This window comes from Daphnia pulicaria, chromosome 1 (assembly GCF_021234035.1).
Source record: "Daphnia pulicaria isolate SC F1-1A chromosome 1, SC_F0-13Bv2, whole genome shotgun sequence".
NCBI classification, from domain to species: domain Eukaryota; kingdom Metazoa; phylum Arthropoda; class Branchiopoda; order Diplostraca; family Daphniidae; genus Daphnia; species Daphnia pulicaria.
This window is the reverse complement of record NC_060913.1, coordinates 10,332,254-10,345,375: the sequence shown is the minus strand read 5'-3', so window position 1 is coordinate 10,345,375 and position 13,122 is coordinate 10,332,254. Positions and strand designations below refer to the sequence as shown.

General features: G+C 37.0%; 1 protein-coding gene and 1 long non-coding RNA gene across 2 annotated transcripts; one reads left to right on the top strand and one right to left on the bottom strand.

Annotated features, from left to right (window-relative positions):
* The first annotated feature begins 5,940 nt into the window (after window positions 1–5,940).
* Window positions 5,941–7,209, top strand: LOC124350096. The gene is made up of 3 exons (XR_006920389.1): window positions 5,941–6,359; window positions 6,510–6,765; window positions 6,826–7,209. It is a non-coding gene; the product is annotated as an uncharacterized LOC124350096 (long non-coding RNA).
* Window positions 7,210–11,334: 4,125 nt separating this feature from the next.
* Window positions 11,335–13,016, bottom strand: LOC124347883. The gene is made up of 3 exons (XM_046798486.1): window positions 12,873–13,016; window positions 12,237–12,749; window positions 11,335–12,173 (listed from the first exon to the last, which is right to left on the bottom strand). The coding sequence occupies exons 1-3, from the start codon at window positions 12,916–12,918 to the stop codon at window positions 11,470–11,472; spliced, it is 1,263 nt and encodes a 420-aa protein (XP_046654442.1). The 5' UTR covers window positions 12,919–13,016; the 3' UTR covers window positions 11,335–11,469.
* Between the last annotated feature and the right edge of the window lie 106 nt (window positions 13,017–13,122).

Genomic DNA, 13,122 nt, shown 5'->3' with positions numbered 1-13,122 from the left:
TGTGTTAAAAGTTTCGATTTTTACGGAACTGACGCGCAGCCCAAGCCGGCCAGAAGGGGGGTCGGACGGGGGGGGGGATTGCACGTACCCATGGGAGAGGGGTAAGAGAAGGGGGGTTTACCTGGGCCATACCATACGGCACCATCTTTTCCCTATTGCTAAAACGTCAACGGTAATATAATGGTTAGCAATCCGTTCTATCATGCCAATGGACTGAGGATCGAGGTTTGATTCTCAGTCAAGGCGAGATAAATAAAAATTTAATTTTGAAAATTTTAAATTACAACAGCCTCAGGTACTGTAATATCAATCGATCACAAATTGCATTATATAAATCAATATCTATGGTAATGAATAGCAAATTACCATTTGAACAATTTATTTCCTTCCTCTCAAATCAGCAATAGTGTATTGTTAATCAATTTGAGTTTCGAATTTTTGAAAAATAAAAATCATCCAAAAGCTTCCAGCAACCACGCAATCACGCAACAATTACACACAACGGCAGTTTTCTAAATCAAAAATAGTTTACTTATGGAAAGCGGAATTGTAACAAGATGAGTTACGGCAAATACTCCAAGGAAATATGTCGAACCAACTTAGTCTCTCACTGGAAGAAATCCAAATGTTTTTTGACGATGTACCTGCTGCAGCTTCGACGCCATTGGAACCTTTTGCAGGAGTAGTAGACTCCATTTTAGTTTAGTCAATTTGAGTTTTTTTTCTATTATATTTGCTATTCATTACCATAGATATTGATTTATATAATGCAATATGTGATCGATTGATATTACAGTACCTGAAGCTGTTGTAATTTAAAATTTTCAAAATTAAATTCTCATTTATCTCGCCATGACCGAGAATCGAACTTCGATCCTCAATCAATTGGTATGATAGAATGGATTGCTAACCATTATATCACCGTTGACGTTTTAGCAATAGGGAAAAGATGGTGCCGTATGGTATGGCCCAGGTAAACCCCCCTTCTCTTACCCCTCTCCCATGGGTACGTGCAATCCCTCCCGTCCGACCCCCCTTCTGGCCGGCTTGGGCTGCGCGTCAGTTCCGTAAAAATCGAAACTTTTAACACAATATCTTATTTCCGAATAAACCTTAAATTGCATATCAAATTGATATTTCTAACAAATGGGCTTTATTAACATGATTGTATTCAACCTTTTTATAAAAAAAAAGTTAAAAAAGTTTTGAAATATACAAGTTACAAATGAAAAACGAACTGGACTATTACTAACATAGTTTAATTGGCTGAATAGTATATGAACGGTGCCGGATCTACGGTTCAAACGTCTTTTGGCAAATCCGACAAGGATGCCAGATCTTTTATCTGTTGAAATAGGACAGGTAGAAATAGGACTAGTGGATGGTAGAAATAGGACTGCTCGTAAGGAGAAATAGGACTGGCAATAACGAGTTGCAAAAAGTAGTCCTATTTCGACCAGTCCTAATTTGACTAGTCCTAAAACGTAGTCCTATTTCTACCAGTCCTATTTCGTTTCAGTCCTATATCACCGACTACCAAAGTTCTCCACCACGATTTGAAAATATTTCATGCTAGATGTTTGGGACGTTTTTTGGTATTTCTTCAACACCAATGCAACCTGTCACATGTAATGAGTTTTCTCTTATAATTATTGTAAAATAGAGTATTCTACACTGATTCAACATGAAAAATACCATTACATGTGATAGGAAAGGTCTCCACCACGATTTGGAAATATTTCAGGCTCGATGTTTGGGTCAATTTTTTTTCATTTCTTCCACACCAAAGCAACCTGTCACATGTAATGAGTTTTCTCTTATAATTATTGTAAAATAGAGTATTCTACACTGATTCAACATGAAAAATACCATTACATGTGATAGGAAAGGTCTCCACCACGATATGGAAATATTTCATGCTAGATGTTAGGGTCTTTTTTTTTTTGTATTTCTTCAACACCAATGCAACCTGTCACATGTAATGAATTTTCTCTTTTAATAATTTTAAAAAGAGTATTCTACACTGATTCAACATGAAAAATACCATAACATGTGATAGGAAACGTCTCCACCACGATTTGAAAATTTTTCAGGCTATATTTTTGGGTCGTTTTTTTGGTATTTCTTCAACACCAAAGCAACTTGTCACATGTAGTGAGTTTTCTCTTATAATTATTGTAAAACAGAGGATTCTTCACTGATTCAACATGAAAAATACCACTACATGTGATAGGAAAGGTCTCCACCACGATTTGGAAATATTTCATGCTAGATGTTTGGGACGTTTTTTGGTATTTCTTCAACACCAATGCAACCTGTCACATGTAATGAGTTTTCTCTTATAATTATTGTAAATTAGAGTATTCTACACTGATTCAACATGAAAAATACCATAACATGTGATAGGAAACGTCTCCACCACGATTTGAAAATATTTCAGGCTATATGTTTGGGTCGTTTTTTTGGTATTTCTTCAACACCAAAGCAACTTGTCACATGTAGTGAGTTTTCTCTTATAATTATTGTAAAACAGAGTATTCTTCACTGATTCAACATGAAAAATACCATTACATGCGATAGGAAAGGTCTCCACCACGATTTGGAAATATTTCAGGCTAGATGTTTGGGACGTTTTTTGGTATTTCTTCAACACCAATGCAACCTGTCACATGTAATGAGTTTTCTCTTATAATTATTGTAAAATAGAGTATTCTACACTGATTTAACATGAAAAATACCATTACATGTGATAGGAAAGTTCTCCACCACGATTTGAAAATATTTCAGGATAGATGTTTGGGTCTTTTATTTGGTATTTCTTCAACACCAAAGCAACTTGTCACATGTAGTGAGTTTTCTCTTATAATTATTGTAAAACAGAGTATTCTACAATGATTCAACATGAAAAATACCATTACATGTGATAGGAAAGGTCTCCAATCACGAATGATTCAATTAACTTTTAATGATGTATTGGACAGTGATTTACACATCCTGTAAGAATAAATCGCTTTGAATAAGCGAAACAATAAATATATCAAATTCAAATTCATTGAAGTGGTGTTTCCCAGCTCGCCAAAGCAGTATTTTTGATTTTTCTTCAACGCCAATGCAAGATATAACTTATAAGGAGTTATCTTGTGATTTTATTGTAGAATAGCATATTCCACACTTATTCAGAATGATAATTACCTTTATAAATGATAGAAAAGCATGCTGTGACTGTGCTGTGCATTTTTCTAAAACTTTTTCTTCTTAAATTGCTCTATGAATTTATTGATTCAATAGACTTGAAATGGTGTATTAGACATTGATTCGCACATCCTGTAATTAAAATAATGGTTTTAACAAGTTATATAAATATTATAGCAACTTCAAGTGGTTTGCTGTGCTGTGCCTGGAAGAATTTCTTCTTCTTGTTTCTATTTCATAAACATCATGGATGTTTTTATGAATTCATTGATTCAATTAACTTTAAATGATGTATTGGACAGTGATTTACACATCCTGTAAGAATAAATCGCTTTGAATAAGCGAAACAATAAATATATCAAATTCAAATTCATTGAAGTGGTGTTTCCCAGCTCGCCAAAGCAGTATTTTTGATTTTTCTTCAACGCCAATGCAAGATATAACTTATAAGGAGTTATCTTGTGATTTTATTGTAGAATAGCATATTCCACACTTATTCAGAATGATAATTACCTTTATAAATGATAGAAAAGCATGCTGTGACTGTGCTGTGCATTTTTCTAAAACTTTTTCTTCTTAAATTGCTCTATGAATTTATTGATTCAATAGACTTGAAATGGTGTATTAGACATTGATTCGCACATCCTGTAATTAAAATAATGGTTTTAACAAGTTATATAAATATTATAGCAACTTCAAGTGGTTTGCTGTGCTGTGCCTGGAAGAATTTCTTCTTCTTGTTTCTATTTCATAAACATCATGGATGTTTTTATGAATTCATTGATTCAATTAACTTTAAATGATGTATTGGACAGTGATTTACACATCCTGTAAGAATAAATCGCTTTGAATAAGCGAAACAATAAATATATCAAATTCAAATTCATTGAAGTGGTGTTTCCCAGCTCGCCAAAGCAGTATTTTTGATTTTTCTTCAACGCCAATGCAAGATATAACTTATAAGGAGTTATCTTGTGGTTTTATTGTAGAATAGCATATTCCACACTTATTCAGAATGATAATTACCTTTATAAATTATAGAAAAGCATGCTGTGACTGTGCTGTGCATTTTTCTAAAACTTTTTCTTCTTGAATTGCTCTATGAATTTATTGATTCAATCAGACTAGTACATTTCTATTGTCAAGCACTTGAGTTCTGCATAGCAGAGAACGCTAGAGCTTGACAGAGCACGCCAAAGCACGCCAGTACACGCCAGAGCACGCCAGTGCACGCCAGAGCACGCCAGTGCACGCCAGAGCACGCCAGAGCACGCCAGTGCACGCCAGAGCACGCCAGTGCACGCCAGAGCACGCCAGTGCACGCCAGAGCACGCCAGTGCACGCCAGAGCACGCCAGAGCACGCCTGTGCAGAAACGCCACGTCACAGCAGAGAACAGCTCAGCACTTGAAGTTGCTTTAATATTTTTTTCACTTGTTAAAACCATTTTTCAATTACAAGATGTGTAAATCAATGTCCAATACACCATTTCAAATCTATTGAATCAATAAATTTATAGAGCAAATCATGAACAAAAAGTTTTAGAAAAACGCACATCACAGCACTTGAATTTTTAAAAATTATTCAAGTTATTTGAGTTCTATTGTCGGGTAGTAAATTTCTATTGTCAAGCACTTGAGTTCTGCATAGCAGAGCACGCTAGAGCACGACAGAGCACGCTAGAGCACGCCAGTGCACGCCAGAGCACGCCAGAGCACGCCAGAGCACGCCAGTGCACGCCAGTGCACGCCAGTGCACGCCAGAGCACGCCAGTGCACGCCAGAGCACGCCAGAGCACGCCAGTGCACGCCAGAGCACGCCAATGCACGCCAGAGCACGCCAATGCACGCCAGAGCACGCCAGTGCACGCCAGTGCACGCAAAGGAAAGGAAAGAATGAAAAAAAGAGGGGACCAGACTTTCCTTTTCTCCCTATTCTTCCCTCGGGCACGATTAACCCGAAAAGCCTACCTTCTTGTACTGTGGGGCGAGCCAAATAAAAATCTTCTGTTCACGGCACCCCTTCACACTGCAACACGACGCAAAGGGGTCGGCTTGACCCATACCTTTGGATCTTAATAAGGTCTATAGTTCAGGAAAATTCTTAAAACCGGAAGTACGCTTTCGTAAAAAATAAGACATGAACTTTACCACAAATTTGACGATGATCATGAATATGTGGTTCTTTTGTACCTCGGATGAATATTTACTGAACTACTGACTGAAAAGAGAAAACCGGAAGTATAAAAAAAACACATTATCAAAAATCTAACAAGTGAGCTTTGTTGTCGAAACATAAACTGACAGTAATCACCTAAAACTTTTTTGAAGTAGTATTAAGAAAATTCTTTAGAGATGTGAAAAGTAAACGTAATTAAACGAATTAAACTGAGTGGAAAATTTTGAAAGGCTATGCCGTCTAGCGCCAGAAAAAAGAAACCTTTTTACCAGTAACATGAAAAAAATGATCGCTCTAGCTCGTTGACACCATGGTTGACACTCAATTGAAAGAACTAACAAAAAAAGGCTTTGATACTCACGTAATATTCTCCCCTCCAATTTGTGTCTCGTCTTCACCAAACAAAAAGCCACCACCACAGCATTACACTACACAACAAACAGACGAAATCCCCAAGGTGATGATGCTTCTTCAGTGAGGGCGGTGAGGGGAGGCAGCTTGACATTCGCTCATTTCTCATCCAACACAGTCTTCACCAGTGAACTGATACTGATCCGATTCCGTGTCGTAAAAAAACGGATTTTTTGAGGGCCGTAGAACGGATTGGTTTCCGTTCTCTTACGCTAGAGTCGCATGAAGGCAATAACGTTATGCCTACCCTCTAGCGCCTCTAGCTGATTCATAATCGGATTCGTTTCAGTTAACCGATTTTTGACAAATCAGCGCGTTGTTCAAATCAGTGAGCGGACCCGTTTCCGTTCACAGATTCGTTTCAGTTTATTATCAACTTGTTTTTATAATAAGAAGCCGAAACCTTTCCATTATTTGAACGGATTCGTTTCCGTTTCCATATCACGTTTTTAGTAAACAAACTATTTGCTTATTAGAATATTAACCGATTTTAATTGTGTTATTGAAAAGCAAAACAAACCAAATGTCCTCGCACAAGAATTAAGTGATCTGTTGAGAGATGCAAAAGGAGTGAAACAGGTTTGTTGTTAAAAATTTGACAGCTTATTTGTAGCCAACGATTTGATTCTCACAGAGCTTTTAAGTTATTAACTATTGTTGAGGAAAGAATTTAAATTTCTAATCTTAATCTTGTTTAATTTCTATTCCTACAACTATTTCTTTGTCTAGGAAAAACTGAGAAAGTTAATTTCGTCAGCACACCCAGTGACCCAGAAGGAAGGGATTGTTTTGATATCAAACAATTCAACCTTCCTGTAGTAAACTAAAGCCTGACAAGATTCATTGAAGAGGCTGATGGAAACAGAAATATTGTGTTAGAGACTTCTGTACCAAATCCATATGGAATTCACCTTTACAACCTACTTGAATAAGACGTTGAACAGAAGAACCTCATCTAGTCTCGTCATCACTCTCATCTGTGTTGGTAATTTAATGATCAAATTTATCTGTGACAACACTTCTGTAACCAGATCCCTTCCCTCAGGCTGCAGAGCTAAAGTTGGAATGTCTGTTGTTCAATCTCCAACGTGAAAGACCAGTCATTGGAGATTCTTTGAATTCAGACAATGTTCAAGTCAGAACTCATAGATATCCTTTACCAGCAGCACTATACAGATTTTTGCAACGAAACAAAAGGCTGAAACAACTAAACAGATAATTTATTCATATTTCTTTATATCTTATTAATATTGCTCATTCTTTTAAGTGTTTGTGAAATCAGGTGGACAGGCACAGGCTCCAGAATTATGTCTCACATGATATAATTGACTGGGCTTGCAACTTACATCAAACACTTAAAATTCATACTTTGGTTTATATTACTTTTAATTGAAACTTTCGTGTAATTTTAAAAGATGATGTATAGAATAAATTGGGTATCGAATCAAAACTGTCTTCACATATCCTTTATTCTCTTGCCTAAAAGCTCGGTCCTCCATACAAACACGGCAAGTTAATTGACTCATGCATGCTTCCTACAACTATACAATCATGCTACAATCGTTGCTTTCAATTAGGCTCATAACAATCCTACTATTACCATAACAAATATAACATGAAGCTATAAAATATGTGTAGATTCCATCATAAGTTTTATTTTCGTGGATGTACTGTCAACACTGTTCAACTTCTGTAAGATTTATTAAGTTTCGACGTATAATTAGGTCGCAATTAATGTTTTAAATTTTTGATAAAATTTGGGGGAAGGGAAGATGAGTCAAAACAACGAAACTTTGGCATGCTCGTACGGGCATTTATCTTTACCATTTAAGCAAAATAATTAGATTTTAAGAATCGTCGTGAACTAGTGCATCTACTGATGCATAATTATCAATTATACCTGTTATAAAAATTATAGAAAATGTCAATTTAATAAACGCCCAATCAGCTTCTAGCAGCTGAAGGCCATTTTTAATGGTGGGAGATTTGAATGTTGGACATCACATACATGAAAAGAAACTAATACGGTGGAATCCACACATATTTCTTATATAGCTTGATAAGATATTCGTTATGGTAAACGGTATGCTTATTTTTATGAGCCTATATTAAAGAAACGATTGAAGAGTCGGAGGCATGCGTTAATTCATTTATCGTGTTTGTATATATGGATGTATGGATGTCCGAGCTTTTAGACGCGAAAATATAGCAATATAATTCAATACACAATTTATTCAACATCTTTTGAAAATTTACATGAAATGAAAGTTTAAATTGAAAGTAATGAAATCAAAGTATTCGAAGTGCTTGGTATGCCTTGCCATTCAATCCTTTCAGCCCAATCAATCAGCAATAATTCTGAGGCCGGTCCACCTGAATCAGAATCACAAATAGTTTAAACAATGCATCATTAGAGTAAGATAAAAAGAAATATGATTAGATTCCCTTTAGTTGTTTGAGCTTTTTGTTTAGTTGCAATGATTTGTAGTGCTGCTGCTGGTTAAGGATATCTACCAGTTCTGACTCGGTCACTATCTGGATTCGAACAATTTTCAATGACTTGTCACGTTGCAGATTGAACAACCTACATTCATTCTTTTCAGCCTGAGGGGAGGAATCTGGTTAAGGAAGTGTTACCACAGATAAATTAGTTACTAAATTACCAACACAGATGACAGCAGACTAGGTAAGTTCTTCTTTTTAACATACTCTTTGAGTAGGGTGTTGTCTGATTCCGAAAGAACTTGGTACAGAAGTCTAGAAGACAAATATCTGTGCAGCCCCTTCCATGATTCTTGTTATCAACTTCCTCTAGCAGTCAGGCTTTAGTCTACTGGAGGTAGATTATTGTTTTGATATCAAAACAATAGTTAAAACAATCCCTTCCTTCTGGGTCACTGGGTGTGCTGACGAAATTAACTTTCTCAGTTTTTCCTAGACAAAGAAATAGTTGTAGGAATAGAAATTAAACAAGATTAAGATTAGAAATTTAAATTCTTTCCTCAACAATAGTTAATAACTTAAAAGCTCTGTGAGAATCAAATCGTTGGCTACAAATAAGCTGTCAAATTTTTAACAACAAACCTGTTTCGCTCCTTTTGCATCTCTCAACAGATCACTTAATTCTTGTGCGAGGACATTTTGTTTGTTTTGCTTTTCAATAACACAATTAAAATCGGTTAATATTCTAATAAGCAAATAGTTTGTTTACTAAAAACGTGATATGGAAACGGAAACGAATCCGTTCAAATAATGGAAAGGTTTCGGCTTCTTATTATAAAAACAAGTTGATAATAAACTGAAACGAATCTGTGAACGGAAACGGGTCCGCTCACTGATTTGAACAACGCGCTGATTTGTCAAAAATCGGTTAACTGAAACGAATCCGATTATGAATCAGCTAGAGGCGCTAGAGGGTAGGCATAACGTTATTGCCTTCATGCGACTCTAGCGTAAGAGAACGGAAACCAATCCGTTCTACGGCCCTCAAAAAATCCGTTTTTTAACTACACGGAATCGGATCAGTATCAGTTCACTGGTGAAGACTGTGTTGTCTCATCTGTTAGTGATTCCAGATTGTTGACGAAATATCGTCTTCTGCTACCTCTACGTATCATCCTTTTCACTTTATCGCTGTTACTTTGCACTTTGCCTTACCTGTGATAAACCTTTCTTTTTTGTAGGTTTCGAAGGCCATTGATAATTATAGAGCAGCATAAGAATGTGACAGCTTTGTTTGGGCTAAATGCCCTACTAAAAAGAATCCTCTTGGGAAACCTTGTCTGCTTCCAAGTTACTCAATACACATCTTAAGGGTAAGTTACTTCAACAAATCAAAACAAATTTAGATTAAGATTTTGAGGTAAGCTGAACCGTTTTTAATTAATAGATAACACAAGTACACAACATTTAGCTAATGGTTTTTATTGCATTCTTGACTTATAATTTCGAAAAATATCTGCTGACTTCTTTATATGACCTATAGATATAAATATAAACGAGAAATGAATCATCAGTCAATTTTACGAATATGAATCTAATTTTTTTAAGCTCCCAAATTTTTTTTTTTTCTTTTTGGCGTCACACGAATATTTACACGTTTACTGTATCGTTCACCGTTAGATGGCAACTAGCGTGATTTTGAAAAAAGAAATTTCTTGCATAGAACCGATCAGTCGACCACGTTTAAATTAAAAGAATCTAAATTAAAAGTCACAAATTATTGTTTGTTTAGAAACGCCATATATTCTATACTGTATTCTATAACCTTTCATTTTTAACCTTTAAGTTAATCAAAGAATCGAACAGCTAAAACAATGTCGTAGTGAGCCTTTGATATCAGACATTTTATAACAATATTAACGCTTGGGGATTGTAAAATACCTAATAATAACACAGAACATGACCATCGAGGCACGAGCCAGCAAGAAGTGTTGATCTGAATCTGGCAAATCTAAAAGGAAAACCTCGTGATAACTTCTTTCCGGGCAATTGACAATTTCGCGTGTCGCCCAGGTGATGAGTAATCGCCCAGTTCTCCTTTCTACGATCCTTCTCCGGCGGAACAATACGATGCGCCAGCTTGAGGCCATCCATTCATGGTAATCAGAAGAAAGGAATCATCTCTGCCCCATGACCATGTAATAAGAAACAAAGATTCGTTCGGCCTCCTCTGACCTCTCTCGTTCACATCATTATACGAATTATTGTCTGCGAATCGCAAAACAATGCTAAAGAGCGTAACTAAAAGGAAACGGTACAAAAGCAGAACGGACTAATGGGCTAACTGACACTCCAAACCAAGGAGAGCCGACACAACACGAATTTGATTTTTTCATCATACTTTTGCTCTGCAGACGAACTTCCGTGAAAGCGGCGCTGCCAATTTATTGAATCTCTCATGATTTTGTCAGATTTTGTTATGATTGAAATCACTTACAAAGACCTGCTTGTAACCAGAGCTATAGAATCCCTGGTCGGTTCTCGGCTGTGTTGGCTTCCCTATCCCGGTTTCAGGGTAAACGTGGTCCGATTTGGAAACTGGAATGAGCGCTCTAGTGAGTGTGTCAGCTACTACGCTCAGCTACTTTTGAGAGCCTAGATGGCTCTGTTTCCAGATTCCACTTCACAATTCTGACAGGCCCCGCCCTAAAACCCCCTGAAAATCGGACCACGTTTACCCTGAAACCGGGATAGGGAAGCCAACACAGCCGAGAACCGACCAGGGATTCTATAGCTCTGCTTGTAACCAATAACGTTTCTTACATTTGAACCAAATTTCTAAGTTTTAAAAAACCATTTTTTATGATAGCTATTCCTTTAAAAATCATGGAAACGGTGTAACTCAACAAAAAATCGTACTGCAATATGTTAAAACCCTTAAACTACGCAACACTAAAAGTAAAACTGAATTTTTAAAAAATGAATGCAATGAAATGCCAGATGCCAAACAATCCAAAACAATAATTAGCGCGACCCGCTCACTGTCATGTTAAAAAAATTGGTTAACTACTGTGGGTTGTCTATCACTTTTCTACTTTCTACACTTTTTTACCTGAATTCCATAGCCTAAAATCTATTGTTTTAACGGAATAAGTATTACTAATCTTCGTCTTCGTTTTGCCTGGTGTCTCATAAAAAAACCATATTACAATCCGTTTCGGGACCCCCCCCCCCCCTTTTTTAAAAGCTAAAATGCCCACACTACTAGTTGCAATTGCTGCAATGTTGCGTCAGAATCTAGTTGCACTTGCTCCAATCTAGCATCCGAATCGAGTTGAAATTGCTTCAGTCTATCGTCAGAATCTAGCTGAAACTCCTTGATTTTAGCAGCAGATTCAGATTCAAAAATCGTATTGCTATGATCAATTTTGTCTTGTGCAACGGAAGAGGGATCAGAATTGCTCTCAACAGTTGGTACTTCCTTGGCATGGAACGAAGAAAGATAACCACGAATTTTGGTCACGGCCTCATTATTAGCTAGCAAAACTATCGTGTTGACATTGCTCTCTAAAAAAGTAATCAAACTATCAATGGACTCGAGCAAGGGTTGAAAGAGCACCATCAATTGCTGCTGACCGTGGACAACGCTCAACTCGCCGTTCAAAGAAAATAAGAACGTGGAAATGTTTCGCATTTCAGCACCAAGGCTACTCAAAACCAAGTAATCCTCCTGCAGTTTCTCCAGCGAGATTTGAGCGGACGAAAGGCTGGTCTGTGTGTTTCGAATGGACTGTTCGGTGTTCTTCTGCCGGCTTACAATTTCGCGATGATTATTTTGAGCTACTTTAAGTTCGTGACGTCGTGCATTCGCCTGTGACTTCCAAGCATCGCGATCTCTTCTCAATTTCTTGATGTCTTTCTCGTTGATGACAAGTCCTGGCGTCGCTAGTCCTGTAAGTAAGGGGAAAATAACAGCGGAAATATTTCGGTACAAAAATAACATTTTAAATTTACCGGCAGTAAAGACTGTCGCCGTAATCCACTTCCATCTATTCTTCTTTTTCTTGTCGGCATTTCTTTGAGCACGGTAGGCTTTGTGTTCGGCATCACTCGCCTTGGCGTCAAGCTCTGCTATTAACTGTCGCAGTTTATACTCTTCTGATCGCCAATAATTGATCGCGTTCGCCAAGTGTTTCAGTTCTCTATTTTGAACTAGGAGTTGTTTTTCTTTTGCAGCGATATCAGCAGAAAAAGAGAAGAGGTTCTCTTCGTACATTTGCAAGTGTTGGGCTGAGATACTTTCCGTCGTATTGAGCGAATTCGATGCTGATTGAAGAGCCGTTCGAATGAGCAGTGTGGCATTTTCATCGTCATGACTATTGCCGATGTTTTCGTCATAGTTCATAACACAATCAAATAGGTTGGATAAATGAATCAGTCCTTCACTGAAGGAAGGCTCAATAGCTGTTGTCATTTGTTGTAGTCGGTCGGCGACTGGAGCAGCTTGGACAAGGTGACCCAAATTAGCTGGACCAACATAAACAGAGAAATGGAAAATTACATTTTAATCAAATTCTTATAGGAATCTAGTAACTACGATAGAGATTTCAAAACAAAATGCCCAGAAAGTTGAAATATTTTCAAATTTACCCAATGAACAGAAGACGCACAGCGCCAGAAATGTTAAAGGATCCATTCAGTTGATGAAAAACGAATTCAGTGAAGATATGTTCGGTTCAGTGTAAAGGACGTTAAATTTCTGAATAAATTTCGGCGCAGTTTGTGACTTTTAACGACTAGATGGAGACTGACCTATTGATCTTCAGATTTCATGCGAAGTAGCTGGACTGTGTTTATTCTGAGAATCGACTTTCTATATTTTTTCAGTGCGCTATTACTT